General features: G+C 42.6%; 1 protein-coding gene across 1 annotated transcript in view; it reads right to left on the minus strand.

Moving 5' to 3' along the window:
- The window catches only part of kif26aa (kinesin family member 26Aa), a gene marked incomplete at its 5' end in the record, with an annotated part of 33,878 nt that extends 20,536 nt beyond the window's left edge, over window positions 1-13,342 (minus strand). Inside the window, 5 exons of the mRNA XM_079474573.1 lie at window positions 10,999-11,148; window positions 11,222-11,385; window positions 12,152-12,470; window positions 12,966-13,150; window positions 13,322-13,342. Coding sequence (XP_079330699.1) covers window positions 10,999-11,148; window positions 11,222-11,385; window positions 12,152-12,470; window positions 12,966-13,150; window positions 13,322-13,342 — 839 coding nt within the window. The remainder of the gene's footprint in view (window positions 1-10,998; window positions 11,149-11,221; window positions 11,386-12,151; window positions 12,471-12,965; window positions 13,151-13,321) is intronic.
- Window positions 13,343-19,090: the final 5,748 nt, after the last annotated feature.

A 19,090-nucleotide genomic window follows, 5' to 3' on the forward strand; every position in this document is an offset into this window, starting at 1 on the left:
CACGCATAATATTGATATATCAGCCGGGGTATGAACGGGTGACCAGACTGGGTGAAAAGCATGGTAGAGCGAGCTCCGACACGCTAGGCTGGGCTTTACCAAGAAGCACCCACCTGTTAAATCTCCCTTCACTTCCCTGCAGAGAGCAGAACTCCCTCTGGATTTGATATTGCGGAGGAGCTTCTAGTCTTACTGCAGGTGAGGCTTTAGGGGTTGCAACTTGTGCATAACATACAGCAATGCATTCTTAGTGCAAACCTGAGGCAATGTGGTCACCGAGGTTTCTACATAATACAATCTAAAGCACTTAATGATGGTTAGAGAGGTGTGAATGAGGCATTCACAAAGAAGCATGTGATGATCAAGAGAAAACTAAATATATAAGGTACACATATAACCCATTGAATACTTACAGGTCTCTCCAATCCATTATCTCAGTTAAGAGATCATACCAGCAAAGGAGTGAGAAAAGTGTCTTTTTAACTTGTTCATTCCAAATACCAGTAACGCACACTACAGGTTCCAACACATACACGAGTGTCCAACACGAGAGCGAGGCGGGGCGGGTGTGGAGGGTGGGTTGATGGGGGGCTAGAGGTGTCTTCTGGAGGTCGGGATGATGTGATTACTGTCACTGTCATCAGGAGTCCATTTCATGGAAATTACAAATTCCAAGCGGAAGTGTAAACAGGTGCGAGGAGATGAGACGCAGCAGGACGAGAAGCAGATGTCAGAAGGACGGATGACATCCCCTAAAAGTTTTCTTTGGCATGCCCGTGTACGTAGCTCCTCTCCTGCACCAAAGCATTTTAAGGTCCTCTATGTTTCCACAGATCTGAAAAGAAGTTGACATGCAGTTTAAAAAGCCTCTTCAATTACCTGTCGGACACTTGAACTGGATGGTATTCCTCCAATCAACTTTTCATCCCCACTTTGAATCTCTCCATCATTTCTTTCCGCTAATCTTCCAAGATATCCCACACTTCACCTCTCAATTGAGGCAGGGCGGGGCACGTCTTTCCTCTCCACTACGCTGTTCCGCTTTCCCTGTTCTTTCGTATTCCTCTGCCACTAGCAGAGGGATGTCAGATCTCCAGAAAGAAGGCTGTGGAAAAGGCAAATCCCCTGGGAGGAGGAAAAAAGAGTCGATTCCTGCTTCTGCTGTTGCTGGGAAACCCTGGCAGAAGTCCAACGGTCCCCCCTCTCTCTCCTCAGCCACGTCTCTCTCTCAATCTGGCGAGTCGCTCTCACCTTCTCTCTCTCGCTTGGCTGCACTCGCTCTCTCTCCTCAGCCCGGCCCCCTTTGCATACCCCGCCCAGACACAGTGTCAGTACACAGCTGCTGTGCAAAGCGCCACTGATCGGCATCATGCTGCACTTGCTTGTCTCTGCACACACACTCTTTCAATCACGTGAACACACTTCAGTAACGTGCAAAGCATGCACTTTCACACACCAGCATCACATGACATGAATACTTCATGAGTGCATAGGAGCCCCATTTTTTCATTCTGCCGGACTTCAAAGAGACTCGGTTAGTGTGTGTGTGTGCGTGTGGAAAAGAAACAAGGAAACACTGTATTTTGCACATAATGACTGCCTTCCTGCCTATCCGTGTACATTTACGATTTATTTCCTATCAGCATATAACAATAAGAGACAGGTGCTAAAATGAACCTACGGATAATATGGGACGGTGTGAGAATAGCCTGACAAATTAAGGAGGGTGGGGGTGCGTGATTAGCAGAATACAAATAAGGGTCCTTTAGATGCATGGAGGGATTACTACAGAGGGATGGATGGCAGCACTGATGGATAAATCAATAGACCGAGATAAAAGAAACAAAGACTTGAGCTGAAGGAACAGGTGAGCTGCAAGATGTTAATGAGGACATTAGCCCTTGAGCAAAGCAGGAGACCTCCACTGCTTTGACTGACAACGCCGTTAACTATCAACCATTTAGACATGGACTTGTTGTTTAGGAAATAACAGAGAGTGCCAATTTACGTGTAATATTTATGTGTGTTTGGTTTGAATGATTAATTGGGGTGTGAGGAACGTTGAAAGAAGAGGGATGCTCTGTTCTATCAGAAAGTATGACATATAGCTTTGCAGTAGTGTTGGTCGAGTCAGTCTGATGGCTTTGTCCACACCTGCTCTGAATCACAATTCTCGCTGTAATAGGTAATACGACCATTGGTCAAGCTGACAATGCAATAGGCTCAGAGAGTTTTGTGTGTTTACAGATGGATGAGTCTGGTGTTTCCAAAAAAATATCCTTTATTTTTGCTTTAATGTACCATATTTTTATCAAAGCAACAAAGGTGACGTGAAAAATGGCTTTAAACAAAGGGTACGTTGCCCACAGGAGCACTGTCAATACATGTCAAATAGCGAGAGTCATCCTTTCAACCTTATAGTCATTAGCAGAGACAGCTTTAGGTTACTTAGGAACAATTTGTCTCCAGCCTCTATAATCAGCTTGCTGCTTTTGACATGAACCCTATTATTCTCTCTGTATTTTTCTTATTCTCTATTCGATGGTGTCTTTGAATCAGTCAGCATCAGGAAAATAGGTAATCCATCGAAGCAGATAAACTATCTATTCTGTCCAGCTCCGACGACTACAAAATCAGAGATGACCTGACAGATGTTAAGCAGTGAGGTGTTTCTAAAAGAGAAGAATGAGGTTTGTTCAGTTTTATCCAAAACAATGTTGACCTTTCTGGAGAAGAAAGAATTCACTTTGAAACATGCATTTGGCTAATATACAGTACTTAACAAAGCCCTGAACTATATACGAAGGTGATTACCAAAATCTTACAATATGTTTCTTTAATGGTTAAGGCTCTTTAGTCACAGTAGTATTTCTAAAGCTAAAACAAAATTATTGTTGTAATCATGAATTTTCGAATTTAATGTTTTACAAATAAGGCAAAGAAGCATGTTACAGTTATTCATTTGAAGTGCTCAGTAAAAAAGAAGATTCAATGGTTAATTGTTACACTTCTGAGAGAAGCTGACTGTGCCGGCTTAAATGGGCTAGTTGCACGAAGCCGCCATATTAGATTTCCGATCAGCGTGTGTGGGCAGGCTTATTTTCCTGTCGTATAACACTGTTTGGAAAAAGTAGGATTTGTGGTCATCAAATATGGGCGTTTTATTATATAAAATAAGATACTGATATATCACAGAAAAACTATTTTTGAGTACCTTGTTAGGCCAACACAACTCAATATTACTAAAAAAAATACTTATTCTCTCCTCGCTTATTCTATAGTCTATGCTCATGTGGCCAACCAAAATCTATATACACAATTCACAATACACATTCAATACACATAAACCAGCGTGTGTATTGTACATTTCCACAGAGATCATTTTGTTTTGACAGTTAGGGGACCAAGAAAAGCACAAAAAGCGCTTATTTCCTTTTTCGATGTGAAACCGCTACACTCTCTCCACACCGGGAGCGATTGATCCCTCGCCTGTAAATGAAGCTGGTGCTGTCAGACAATGAGTCTCACTCTTGCCCACAACGCGGAGTACTCTATCCGTCTGACTTTCATCATAGAACTTGTAACGATGACTTAAAACGAAGACATAAAACTAGTTTACTAGCAGTATGAGCAGTGAATATGAGCTTATTGTTGTTTTGCTTAAAGAGGATTGTTATATGGGGAGAAACGCGGGAAGTTGCACAGAGACTGGCATAAAACACCATCAGACTTTTTTTAGGTTGTGTTGGCTTAATGAGGTACTCAGAAATGTACAGAAGATTTTCTGTTATATCACTGATACATCAGTTTCTTCTTTTTGTCCAAAAAAAGGCTCATATTTGCTGGCCAAACATCTTTATATTCACATACTGTGCTGTATGACCGGAAATAAGCCTGCCCAGACTCGCTAATAGGAAATGTAATATGGTGGTTTCATGCAACTAGCCCATTTGAGCTGACACTTTCAGAAAAAAAGTGATTAATAAATGACAAAAATACTTTTTATCAGAATTTTGACAGCTGACAGATTCTCATAATAAAGATAGGTGGTCTGAAATATATGTTATGCACTGTATATGTATCCATCTCTATTCTTTAAAATAGCAGAATAATTCTGTTGTTTGCATGATATAACACAGCACCGTGGACTTTACTTACTCACCATGGAGTTATTATCGTACAGTGAGATATTGTTACATCCCTAATAAACAGCATTAAAATTGGGTATATATCCAAATAAACTCAGTACCAGTAAGTGCAATTGCTAAATTCCCCTATTTGTCTGTAGGTCTTGCAGAGTAGAAATGCACAACATTTTGCTAAAATTACTATTAAACTATAACAATTAACTATTATACAGCTAACGTTACCCTCGGTTTATTGGTACATTGTTATGTATACCCTCACAATAGCAGTAAACTGAACAAGTCAAATCTGTTATGCTGTTTCTATCCATTTTATCTCAGCGAAACTACTGTATTCGAGTTGAGCTCTTAAATTATGAAAACACAGTCTTCCTCCTCAGCCACGGCTCCCACGGATTTCTTTCATTTGAACTATATTTCCCTCAGCTGGAAACAGCGTGATGCTACTGATTCATATATGAGACACTATTGAGAGGTTACAAAGCCCATGGCTAGAAAAAGATCCGCTTATAGGCCACCAGGCCTCAATAATTGCTGCAAAATCAAAACGGAGCACCTAAACCACCATGAAATCACTCAACACCTTCTAGAGCTTTCTGACACCTGTGCGACCTGCTGGGCGACAGTGTTCCTGCTCGCGCAACTCATTGTCCAAATATTGTATGCCAGATGCTTTGAGCTCCCGTCATTATTGACTTCTTGTTTTGTGCATTATGTGCAGGGACCTGTCCAGAGGGACCCGAGGGCCTTTGTCAGGTAGTACCAGGGGGCCATTATCACCAATGCTGGGGCAGCTCTCTGAACAGCATGCTAGCATGTCTGAGATTGTAAGCGGCTATTAGTGTCTGGCAGAAAAATCTGATTCTGCTCATGGAGGAGGGGAATGACAGAGAACTGCGACAAAGAAGCTGATTCCAATCAAACATTCATGTTCAATATCGCATCCAACAACAGGTTGAGCGATTGTTGCGGGCATTGAGGCTCAGCTGCTTCAAGGACAAAGCAACCTCTACTGATCGAACCCCAGATCTCCCCCCTCATACAACATAGAAGAGAAGAGGGGTCCAGACAGTTGGATAGAGGCACAACCCCCCTTGGTTTTCAAAGGAACACTGGCTGACTGGAAAACATCAAATAATCCTGCTTGGAGACACATTGATGGGCTCTGTCAATATCTGTCTGCCATTGTTTTAACTGTCTTTTGAAAGAATTTTAAGCTTTGTCTACTGTACCTATGTTTTTTCATGCCTTTCACCTCTTATTGAAAAGGGTGTATTAGGGGGTAGTTAAAAATGAAAAGCAGGTAATCTCTAGTGATTTTATTAGATTCATTTATATTGACATAGGGTGTGAAATGAGGCAGGAGGACACCTCAAAAGCAAGAATAAGAGGGCATGAAAGGAGAGAGAGAGGAGAGACACTAAATGAATAATTAAAGTGAATCGATTTCAATGTAAAATTATTTCAGAGGCCAAACTGGACTTGTTGGGATCATTTGAACAACGCATTTTGTCAAAAGCTTTAGAACTCATTCTTTTTTTAACCTTTTTTAACATGCAAGCTAAAAAATGGATAAGAATATGTCAAAAAATATATACTGTACACAGATTGTGCTAAAAACATCAGATGATTAAATCATCAAATGTGATACGAATAAAAATCTCAGGCACAGACTGTGTATAGGTAAAAGATAATGTTGACAGTATTGAGAGCTCAAACGGGTGTAGTGCAACATTTTCATGAAATAGCAGGTCATCTGGTCAGATTGCTTCAACATGAGGTTACAGTTTGCATAGTGAAAATTAAGAGGGTTCATTTTCCAGACCCAGATTATGCCTTCTATGCAATGTTCAAAGTAAAAGCTGGCTCTGAAAAAAACTATTACTTGCTATTTGATATAAGCTATTTAAACAATTTGATTAAATCTTAAGTCAAAGGACATCACTCATAATTTGTTTTAAACGGTGACATCATAACCACAGAACCTTCACTAAACATATTGTGATCTGAGCTGCGGTGGAGATAAACAGTGAATAATGATGGTTTGCTGTTTACATTTTATTTTTCTTTAATGTTTAAAAAGTCTATAGTATATGTCTACCGAATATCTGGAATGTAGTACCTGAGACTATTCTGTCCTTTTTTTTAATTGACAGCCCACGGTCACTATAAACTGTCTTTTTATGAAAAAGATTAAAAACAACAGCATACATTTATAACATATTTTTAATATTGGCTGAACTTTTCCTTTAAGAGATTACTTTAAAACTCCACTTAAGATTCAAATATATATTTTGATATACTTTCCTGTAATTCTCTCACGTTAGATTTAGGTGAAGTCACTATTCTTCACCTGTTTTATGAGTGGCATAGTTTCACACACTCACAGCCCATCTCAGCACACCAAACCCTTTACTATGCGTCACCTACAGTACATGTTAACACATAGAAATATGAGCACACAGTTGTATCTGTGTGTGTGCGCGCGTATGTGTTAGTGTTTGTGCGCATGTAGCCTTGACAAGCATTCTTGCTGCACAAAGCACCTGAGAAAAAACTCTCTGCCCTGTAAATAGCATTTTAAACAGACTTCATGTCACAAGCTTCTGGCGTCGAGACAGAAAGAACAAGGTTGAAGAAACAAGGTTGGGAAGAAGTGATTGTAGAGAGAAAAGATAGAGTCAGAAACCAAAATAGACTGAGAGACAAAAAAAAGGGAGAAACTGATGAGAATGAGAGTATTTTCTCATGAAACTTTTGAACAATTACTTATTCGGCTCTGCGTCCACAGTCAGTGTTTAAATATTCTTGTGCACAGCGAGCCAGACTGGAGACATGGCTGTGTGCCAAGCAGGACACTAAACCTGAGGAACGCCGCATAGCCGGCACACTGACATGCTGGAAAAATATGTCTTCATTAGAAATATGACAGTAGAGGGAAATATGAGAAACAGTATGTGCTTTGATCTCAAAGTGTGTAAGATTCAGGTCAAGATGAATTCCTAAAAATGAAACTGCATTATACATACAGAAGAGATCCCATTAATCTCTCAGTAGAGCAGATAGAGGATGAACTGCAGATTTTCTGTTCTGCACAGAATCTCAACTGGTGGGTTGTGAGTCAAAAATGGGTCACAGGTAAAAGCAATGCTAAATGCAAATATTATAGCTAATTACATAACACTCAATTAGATGCTTCTTTTTCTCCACATTTTTCAAGTTTGATAATGATGTTTGATGTCTATGTCTTGTTTTTGATGTTAAATGTCATATGTTACAATATTTTGGCACAAATTCACCTGTCATTCATCAAATTCATTTAACAGAAGCTCCCCAAATTAGGCAGATGCCAACATGGCCAGAACTGCGACCCGCCCTAATTTAAAAAATCATAAGGTAAGTGTAAAATACAGTAAATGAAAACTTCCCATTTGGTTTCACCATGCACAACGGTTGTGTAGTTATGGTATTCATTCTAAACATTTTAATTCACATATTGTTTACAGATCCATGTTTCAAACATGTATCTCAGTGCAGTTGTCGCGTACTTGTTTGGTCTATGTGGCGACAGAAATCATTTGGAACAATGAACAATGGCAACCACTTTCCCTTTCAATGTCAGTTAAACATAACGCAAAGTGATAAACAAAACACAGAGAGAACCGAGTGTGAAGACTAGTCGTATAAACTGTCACTTCACACTACAAAAGCCTTGAATTTATATTGCTATGCTGCAGGCAACCTTGTTACATTGTGAATCTTGTATTGAAGTTTCAATCCACAGTCAGAACGCATTTCCATACAATCCTTTTGCTTCTGGGAAGTTTTGCAGGGTTATAACTTTCCTTAACCGTGATAAACAGTCTCAATGTGGGAACTGCCCCATCCGACATGTTTACAAAAAGTGCATATTATCACACAAAGAGAGAGAGGGTGTTGTCAAACCTAAAAGCATTTTTTGAAAGCAGGTAAAAGCAGAAAACGCATCAATTGTGTGACACTTTCCAACCCTCTCTGCAACCTTCATTCATTACAAGCAATTTCATTCGGCCTAACCAGGTGCCCGCTCCACCAGTCCCTGATTATGCATTCCAGCGCAGTAGTACGCAGGACAATAATGCGACGCGTGACTCCGGTAGATAACACGCACTCAGCATGTCGATGAATGCCCATTGAAAAAAGCACAGAGAGCCCCTCAGCCACAGAACAACATCAAAGCCAGTGTGAGCTGGTCCCTACTACAGGCGTAAGAACCCTTTCTGCTTTCATCTGTAAATCTTTGAGACCCGATTACAGGCGGCCTTCAGTCGTAAAAACCCACTTGCTCGGTGTACTTGCTTTCTGCACACCTCTGCAAAATTCTGCATTGTGCCAGCCAACAGCGTTCCTATGGGGTTGATGTGAATTATATCACACGCAGTACATGGCACACATATATGACACATCACACTCATATATCACTGTCACACGTCACTTGTTTACTATATGTACTAGATCTGATCCTAAAGGTTACAATGCTGCGGGAGATAAGTGTGAATATCCAGCATCACATGTGTGATTAAGAATAGACAGTATAGCTGAGTGCCAATCAAATTTTTTACTATGTTGTGCTATATCGTAAAATATAAAACAATGATATAGCTGATACTTTCAAAGAGAATCTGTGCCTGACACACATAGTGTTTGTAAGTCTGTGTGTGTGGTTGCACATGATCTTACACTGCCTCTGGCTTGTTTACCAAACTGACACTTTCTAACAGATACATGGAAAGGAATCTGTCAAAACAACCATCTTGCCTCTAAACATTGAAATGTCTTGCAGGGAGATCAGGGGGGTTAAAGGTCATTGAAGGTTGAGTGGGATCTGTTATGGCCTTGAAACCTTTATTTTCACAGATACAAGTCTAAGACAACCCAATATTTGGGTAATAGGACTATTGGATGTTATATGTAAAGGGAAATCTTACTGGTCTGTGAGATCCTGGTACATGGGTTGTTCACTTACCAACATTCTTCAAAATATAATTTGTGTTCTGCAGAATAAATTAAGTCATACAGAGAAATGAAAAGAGGGTGAGTAAATTATGACATCATTTTCATTTTTGGGTGAGCCATTATCTAAACAAACATTTTGAGTAAAAAAACAACAGGGATACCTGTTAAATGCCCATGTTGATTTTACTTCCTACAATTACTATTTCACCACTTCGGTTTTTTTTATTTTACAACTGTGAAACCATGGCAACTTGCTTCTTAAGGATCTGTTCAAGGTGTGTGTTCCAGGTGGTTGTCAAGGCCAGAGAGAGGACAAACACTATGCCCGGCATCTGAGCTGCTTTGACTCGTATAATTGAGGGAAGTATAGAAAGATTTTGTCATGAATATGCATATCTTGCCACAGGCAGTCTTAGCAATATTCAAAACATCTTTTAGGCAGTCATGGCTCATTTAAATAATGGCACATGTATTTATTCTGCATCTTTAAATGTGTGAATGTACAGAGCTTTAAAAAATCCCACTTTATCCTGTGACCCAACTTATCCATCAATCGCTGTATGTGTTTAGGCGTCAAAAAGACAGATGTGTCATTGCTGACATACTTATGTGCATGCTAATTTAATGGAATCAAGTGAACTGGAATGGAAAAAGAGTAGTGATAATACTTAATGATGCACTAAAAAAGCACAGGTCACACAGCGATTGGTGTCTAAAATCAATCGCATGACTAACCCACTGTCTTCATTACGTCTTTTCAGGGGAACGTAATGGCCAAGGCAAACACCCCAAGGGTGATGTCTGTCAGTCATTTGCAGAGTCTGGTACTGATGGTGGGGAGCTTGAGATGAGAAGCGCTCTTCTGAATAGGCTAATTGTATGCGATGTCACACAGCAATTAGCGTCTCGCACCTCTAAGCATCTCCTTCTATTCTCAGACATTCGTTCATGTACGCAAATTCCTGTCTGCGTTTATTCCACGATTGACTGTTCTTCTTTAGTTTTTTATAGTGACCAAACTAAGGATAAGTACAAGCAAATAAAATTCAGTCTTTTGCATGGTTTAGCTTTTGTCCTCCCCTGCGACAGGATCTGGATCAGAAGAAAAACATGAGGAAAACATTAAAAGGACAGTTCACCCAAAAATGAAAATGTAAAATTTACTCACTCTCATGTCATTCGGTCTTATTATCTGTACCAGAACACAAAAATTATTTTGAAAAACCAAACACCATTGGTTGTCATTGACTTCCATTGTTTGGACACAAATAAGAGTCTTATACAGGTAAACAAATGATGAGAGAATATATATTTTTGGGTGAACCATACTAAAAAGGTGTGATTCATTCTTGGGGATTTATTTAGTAGCAGTTTTGGATAACACAGATTTACGAAATATTTGTATGATTTCAAATAATTATGAAATAACTCAAATTCTACATTATCTCTTAATCACAAATTAGCAGCCCCGACAATGTCTGTTACACAACACTTTCTCAATATGGGCATATGTTATCCTGTCTTTGTATAAGCAGAAATATCATTACTTATTTTGTGCTGAATAAGGTCACCACAAATTGATGCAAAAAGATAAAATCTGAGGAATTATGATAACAAATAAACTGGCCTTTGCTGACAATTCTTTTTTCCTCTAAAACTATAAAAGTGTGTCATTGCCATCTAAATGTTACACTAAATCATCACTTCTCACAAACGACTTTCACAAACAATTTGTCTGGTACATTAAGATTAACCATTATCCCTGAGGACACGAGTTTGGTTCAGCCAAGCGCAGACCTCTGTTGCAGAATCCAAATGGCAGACTGCTAGCCCGAGTATTGATCGATGACATTTCCACACATTAGGCTGAACTGCCTTCAACATCATGGCAGTCTCCACGGGCACTGAGAAAGCACTGCTGCGACTGCCAGAGGCTATGGAGGATTCCAGGTTCTTGGGTGTGAGAGGCTGAGCAGGTGCTAGGAGACTATGGTATGGGATCAGGATCCTAAGAGAAAAATCCAATGGATTGACGACTGTGCACCATGCCGGGCACGTCCCTAATTGAGATTTAAGTTTACCTGAGAAGGAATGAGGTGGCTGAACTGGTTTGGGGTGCAGGGGGGATGGCTGGTTGGTCCTGGTGGGACGGTTTATATCTCAATGAAGAAACCGAAGATGCAGAACTGGCCTGGTTGGACCTGGAGGCTTCAGTTGCCAAACTCTCCTTCTCTGCAGCATGACCCTGGTTGGAAATAAAAGGCTATTAGAACAATAAGGTGTTGCAAATGTTACCTTAAGTATATAGTCAGGGTAAATTTAACAGATTATGGAGTGGAAGAAGAGTATAAAAAGGATCAGTAAAGAAACACAATCACAATCGGTGCATATTTAATTGCTTGATTTAACTGGAATAATCACAATAGAGATTTCTGGGAAAGGGAATGAGGTGGGTGGAATCTGACATCAATGAACAGTGTTGATGTTTCCTGTCAAAACGGAATGTATGGGTGGGAAATATCAAAGAGCTCATCCCATTTTTAATACTTAATAGGTTCCCTGAGATATTTCACTCGTACTGCGTAGCAGGACGCTATGGGGAAAACTCCTTTTTCTCCGATGACTGAAGCTTTTTTCAATAGAGCAGTGAAAACTGCACGGCCATTGGTTTGTGAAAAGTAAAACTTTAAACCAATGGCAGCAAAGCTTGAGCAAATTTCCTGCGGTGTTGTTTCAAATGCCGCGCCATACCAGTCACTCGTGCTGGGTTCCTGCACGCTGCTGACAGCCACGGTGAGTGCGTCTCGTCCCTGGGGGTTTCTCACGCCGAACACGCACTCAAAAAGTCTCTCCGCTCGCCGATTGCTTTATTTTCCTCGCAACAAGTTGCGAGTAAACACCAGCAGGGTAGAGGATCTAAGCGCTCAGATAAGAGCGGGCTCACGCTCTCTGCGAGCCCCGCCTTATCCACAGAGAGAGATGACTCGCTGGTCAACTTCTCTCAGCCTGACCAGCTTTCCTTGGCCGCACCAGTGATATGATCTCTTTTGGCGGAAGCAAATTCGGGGTAACGACAGCATGTCTTTAGACACGGAGGAGCTGTCAGGCTCATCATTGACCCCGCCCCTCTGCCGTCTACAGTGCACAGCGAAACCAAGCCAGGTGTAGACGCCGAGCTTTTTCGGGTACCCACCAAGGCTGTGGAGGAGCTTTAGCATTTCCTGCCCAAGAGTCCCAGATCCAGACCTGTGGCAGCTCGCCCCAAGGCAGCTCGGACTCAGCAGCTGGTAAAAGCCCCTGGTCTCGCTGCTGCTCAGAAGGCTACGGGAGCTGAGACACGTCAATTCCCCACCCTCAACGACAGGGACCCTGGCCTAAGATCATGTTGCACCCTGTGCCACAGGCTCCATCCTGAGACAAAGGTGAGAAAGAGGAAGGGACCAGGTCTCGCTACGGTTGGACCTCCTTCAATAAGGCTCTTGTGTGCACCCAGTCACCCCATTCAGATCCAGGTGCCGGCTAAAATGTTTTTTGGTACCATGTTGTGAATGCCGGGTCTTTTCTAAAATTCTATAAAACACAAAGATTGTCAGGAAAAGAGCAAACTTCCTCTTCCACTCTCCCCAAAAGGTGGCATACCTCCTCATTGCATTCAACCCCTTGCCACATGGGCAGAGGCCTGGCGGGCCATCCCCGGGGTATCGGACTGGGTTCTGGAGATGAAATCTTGAGGATATTCACTCCTGTTCACTCTCCAGTTCGTGATCTCTACCCGAGTGCAGAGCGCAAATTCACATGTTCTGCTCACAGAGTTAGTGAACTTACTGGATAAAGGAGCCATACAACTGGTTCCACCAGACCATACCGAGTCTGGCTTCTACAGCCGCTACTTCCTCGTACTCAAGAAAGATGGCGCCCTTATGAAACGGCTTTTCAGAATGATTACGCTGAAACAGATCCTCTCGCAGATGTGCCCAGAAGATGCGTAATTCCACATCCAGGTAGACCCCCTTCTAAGACGATTCTTGAGATTCGCCTATGAGGGGGTTGCATATCAATGCGTGGCCCTTCCCTGCAAGGACGCAGCTCTATCCCCTCTCAGGCAGATGGGAATACACATTCAGAACTACCTCGACGACTGGCTTCTTCTAGCACAGTAAGAGGACGAGCTAAGGTCCCACAGGTCCCTCCTCCTCAGCCATCTGGAACCTTGCCAAGAGCGGACTGTCCCCCAACCAACGTATTACGTTCCTGGGGACAGTTTTCTATTCGACCCGTTTTAAGGCCAGAATTGCGCCAGACCATGTTCTGGCTATTCGGCAGCTCACAGCCTTTTTCAAACCGGGAGTTTCACGCCCTCTCAAGGCGTTTCAGAGAATGCTGGGTCTCATGGCCTCCGCGTCTCAAGAACTGAAGTTGGGCATCCTTCGGATGCATTACCTTTCAGTACTGGCTGAAGCAAGAGTTCCGCCACACGCTTGCCGTCCTATGTATTTGGGTGGCCCAAGTCTGTGTACCCGCCCTAGCCCCTTGGAACGTTCCATTTGGCTGGAGCAGGGTGTGCCCCTGGTCACAACAGATGCCTCCAACACAGATTGGGGGGCTCTGTGCGATGGCGAGCCGACATTTGGCCACTGGTCGAATCAGGAAAAAGCATGCACATAAACTGCCTGGAGATGCAGGCAGTATGGCTGGCCCTTCGCTACTTCCTGCCGGTCTTATGGTACCGCATCGCCTTAGTCCGATCGGACAGCATGTCGGTGGTATCATACATAAATCTCCAGGGAGGCCTCTCCTCAAGATGCCTTTTTTCACTGGTACTACGCCTCTTGTAAAGGGCCAAGAGCAATCTGCGCTCACTTAGGGCAACTCATGTTACGGGCAGACTGAACCAGGGGCAAATATATTATCTCGGAGCAATGTACCTTCAAAGGATGGACGCTCCACCCCAGGTCGGTTCAGCAAATCGGGGAAAAAATGCAGAGATCGTCCCTTTTGCCTCAGAGGACAATACTCATTGCCCAACCTATTTTTCGAAGGGCAGGGACACCTTGGCCCATAATTGGCCCCACTGGCTCCTTCTTTTCCCTCGATCGGTCTCATACAGCGGGACCTCCTCTCTTAGGCAGGCAACACGATCTGGCATCCCCAGCCAGTGCTGTGGGCTCTGCACCTTTGGCCTCTCGATGGGAGCCTACAGTCTTCCCCGAGAGTGTCATGAACACGATATCACAGACTAGAGCTCCATCTGCTAGACAGCTCTATACCCACAAATGGTCTGTCTTCTCCGCCTTGTTTACACCCCGTGGCACAGACCAAGTATCCTGTGACATATTATTAATACTGTCCTTCTCACAAGAGTTGCTGGATAAGGACTGTTCCCCTTGCACGCTCAAGGTTTATGTGGCAGCCATTTCAGCTTCACATGCCCCCTTTGCGGGCCAAGGAGTGGGCAAGAATGAACCCTGTCTCAGTTCATTTTTTGAAGGGCTCCGGCGGCAAAGCCCTCCTCGCCCCTTACCGTTCCCACATGGGATCTGCCCACGGTCCTGAGAGCTCTGAAGAGTTCTTCCTTCAAGCCTCTGCAGTCTGTGGACCTCCGTTCCTTAACATAAACCGCTCTGCTCCTAACCCTAGCATCGGTAATGCGTGTTGGTGACCAACAGGCGCTCTCTGTTGGCCCCTCCTGTCTTGAATTTGGGCCTAACTACTCCGAGGCAGTCCACAAACCAAGGCAAGCCTATGTACCTAAGGTGCTCTCTACTCCATTCAGAGCACAGGTAGTGATGCTCTCTGCGCTCCCCTCCTCCGAGCAGGACCCGGAGCTGAATTTTCTCTGTCCAGTCTAAGCGCTAAAGATTTACATTGACCGTTATGCCCCCTTCAGGCGGTCGGAACAGCTTTTTGTTTGCTTTGGTGACTCCTCCATCCATCCTCGAAGCATACATTGTCTAAATGGATAGTTGGGGTTATCGCGCTGGTATATTCTTCCGTGGGTCTTCAATGTCCCACAGTAGTTAGAGTCCATTCTACTAGAGGTGTCGCCTCTTCCTAGGGTTGGTCTAGCGGTGTCTCCGTAGCGGATATTTGTGCGGTTTCTCCAAATCTCACTGGCACCGAGCACATTGTTGGGACGCAGGGATTCCCTGTTCCATACCCTATCCCGGGAATAACTGGTGTTTTTTGTTCCACTGGTGGCACGGGGGGATTATACTGGCTCCACATAGCGTCCTGTTATTCAGTATGAGTAAAGTATCGATAGGGAACGTACTCAGTTACTACCGTAACCTTGTTTCCCTGAGATACAGGAACGAGTACTGCGTTCCTGGCCGTGTTTAAAAGCTGCATATTGTTGTTGCTTCAGTCGAAGTAACCTTTGGACCCTACAGCGATGTGTCTGCTTATATAGCCATAAGCCCCCCCCCTTTTGTCCTTTACTTAATGCCCCTTTGTTCTCTGTCTCTTTTCGATTTGTTGTCATTAATTTCTGTCATCCCGTTCATGTCAAATTGTTTGCATGGTCCTGAATTTTATTGTTTCCTCTATTATTTGCTTAAGTATATTTGTTTGCTCAGTTTGTTCCCCCTTGTGGTAAGTGTTTTTGTTTTATTTAGTCATAGTATTTAGTGTTAATCCCCATCGTGGGTTTTTGTTTGTGTTTGTATTTGTATTTTAATAAATATTTTTGTTAACTGTTTCCTGCCTGCGCTTGGGTTCTGTCCATCCCGCTACTTGACAGAACAAACCGACCAGTAAGGAACCCAGCAGCCAGAAGGACAACATGATGCAGTGGACGTGCGCCTCAAACCCGGAGTGGGGGTAGTCCAGTTCCGGTTCAGGGCCATCGTCCCCTGCAGGACTACGCCAGAAATCTGGAGGCGAGGAGGGGTGCCTACCCAGAGCTTGCTACGCACCCTACCGCATCTGTGCAGCTGGCCACGCGCCCATTGGCCCGGCCCTGGAAGAAGAGGTGAAGGAGGGGGTCACTGCCTCATCCGCTGGCACTGGCCACTGCTGCGGTCCAGCCACAGATGTCCATTCCGGTGCAGCAGGCATCCAGTCCAGTCCAGCCGCTGACGTCCAGTCCCTTCCATCCGGCACCCGTTTCGGTCCAGTCCGGGTTTTAGAACTGTTTTTTAGCCTATTTCGCTAGGACACTCCCCTCTCCCTAGCTCTTCCAAGTCCCCACCTGTCCTTTCTGGTCTTTTCAAGTCCCCGTCGGTCTCGTCAAGTCCCCTCCTCCTGTCCCACCCATACCTAGTGTCCCCAAGGTTTGGGCTCCCATTCCACCACCACCCTCCCATGTTTGTTGTTTTTACTGACCCACCCGCACCCCATAATTGCCTCCTTCATGTTCACCTAATTTGTTTCTGTGCTTTGTTAATGGTGTTTGTCTTTGTGCCTTTTTGTTTTGGCCCGCTGAGGTTTCTCCCTTGGCACGCCATGTGGCCCTTGAGGTGGGGGTAATGTCAGGACCTTCCTGTCACGAGTTTTCTAGCTCCCTGGACCGTCATCCAGTTCATGTTGAACTGTTTGCATGGTCCTGAAGTTTACTGTTTCCTCTAGTTTATTTATTGCTTTAGTTTATTTATTTGTATATCAGAACTACATTGTATTTATTTGTTATTTGTAGTCATAGTATTTCCTTTTTTTCCTCATTGTGGGTTTTTGTTTGTGTTTGTATAATAATAAATATTTTTGTTAACAGTTTCCTGCCTGCGCTTGGGTTCTGTCCATCCCGCTCCGTGACAGAGGTGGCCCAGGAGTGTGTCATACAGCTTTTTCATTGCACTCAGTCTTGGGCTAACAGGATTACAAACACGCTCCACAATCCCACAAGCATAGCCTGATGTTAGCCAATAAAATCTAGTGCGATACTAAGCAAATGTTTACTTATGTAAGTAAGACACATGCAGCAGGAAAGCAGCCTGTTTATCAAACATAAGGCCATTTTTCAAGGGCGCTGATAAATAAAACCTGCAGTCCTGCAGAGTTATATATCTCAAATGTATACAATTCATTTACTGTAATAAATAAAAAGGTTCAATATCAACAGTTAAAAATAAAATATGTCAAATTAACTCAATGATGGGATAGAAAATGTTTGTGAAATTTTTTTTATGTACAGCCAAGGGTCAATACTCAAATAAAGCACATTTTCTATATAGTTCTGATTTTGTCATGTGAGTCTCCTCATATTTAGGGTTTAATAGGTTGCTTCAATAAAACACATCTGCTCCCTCTCATTTGAGAGCAGTGAGTGAGATAAATACATCTCAGCTGTACATACACAATGTGACACAAAAATCTTCCATATGCTTCCTGCCACATTCAAACCCCATTAAATTTATTGGATTTTTAATGAAACTTCAAAAAATAAAGAAATAAGTTCCACAATTATTGTAGTTGTCACAGTATTTTGGGCATTCACATGTCTAAATTTGGCCACTCCAACTGAGTCGCACCTTTCGCAGGCAATTTACTTTAAAGTGAAAATGCTGTCATCATCTACCCACGCTCATTTCACTCGAAACTCATGACTTAAAAAAGCAGTTATTATCAAAATGTCAAAGTTGCTTTTTTCCATACAGTGAAAATACATAGTGATTACTGCCTAGTATAATAATAGGTCGGGATTCTATTCCCTAGACTGTACAACTAGACAACACTTCTTTTTAATTTGTGAAAAAATTTACCAAGACAGGCAGGAATGCCAATACTGCACCCTTTGAAAAAGAGGCACAAGATGCGCCTGGGTCAACATATCAGCCACAGGCTAAAAATTTGCACGCAATATTTACTTTGAAAACTTTTTTAACAATATAACACAACATATTTTTACAAGTACTTTCAAAGTCTTTTTATGCAATATTCCATGAATAAATCAAGTACAATTACCTAAATTATTCAAGCACATGTCACATTCTAAACTTAAATAAGTTGAACAAGCTTATTTATTAGTGCCATTACTGTTCAAATTAACATACATTTCTATCAAGTCTTTCATTTTATTGTAACACACTTAAAATAGCACTTTAAAATGAAATTACTCTCCTTATTCTGTTGCATGCTAAGCATGATGGGAACTTCCATTTTGTCAGGTGTTTTACAGTTTTGTGGACAGGGTCGTGACAGTATCATGTATTTTGTGCTTGTTGAGTTCTGTGTGGAAACACATGGCCTTTGTTGTGACTTTGTGCCACGTGTTCTATCGAGCCTTGGTCCCGATCACTTGTTTCCCGTAATCTCGCCCTTAGTGTTTCATTCCCCTCATCTACCCAGTGTAATCTCCCCTTATCTTCCCCTCAGTGTTTCATGCCCCTTACCTGCCCTTTGTAATTTTCCCTCATTTGTGTTCTCCATTTAAGGCTTTTGTGTTCACTGTCCTGTGCCGATTTGTTGTGTATAGTCATGTCCCAGTCTCAAATTTCTCTGTTCCTTTCTTCGAGTTTATTGGACTGTTCATTCTTGCTGTTTTGTTTTGGTTTTGCACCCTCGTGGGAAGTGTTTGTTTTGAGTGTTTTCATTTAGTGTTTGCTCCCATTGTGGGTTTTTTGTTGATTAAAGTATTTTTACTACATTGACTGTCTGCACCTGGGTTCTTCCTGTCAGTTTCATGACAGTTCTACATTAATATAAGTTTTAAATATAATTTAATTTTACAAGCCCTAATGGCACACACACATATGTTCCCCACACACTTAGGCACAGAAGGACAGAAGGAAGAAATAAAGGAAAGGTGAAGACATGAGTAGGTACAACAGAATCTGGTGAAATTGGAGTAGCTGTGATCTCCTGCCAGCCTGATGTAGAAATAACGAGCAGTGAAGAATCTCATTCACACACGTGCAGGGTCTTCTGCTCCGCGGAGGATCAGCTCTAACACCAACCACGGCGTGTGCTGCTAATCTACTTCCCTTCACTCCAGTGATAATTATACTCCCATGCCA

The sequence above is a fragment of the Barbatula barbatula genome, assembly GCF_947034865.1.
Source record: "Barbatula barbatula genome assembly, chromosome: 15".
In the NCBI taxonomy this organism is placed as follows: domain Eukaryota; kingdom Metazoa; phylum Chordata; class Actinopteri; order Cypriniformes; family Nemacheilidae; genus Barbatula; species Barbatula barbatula.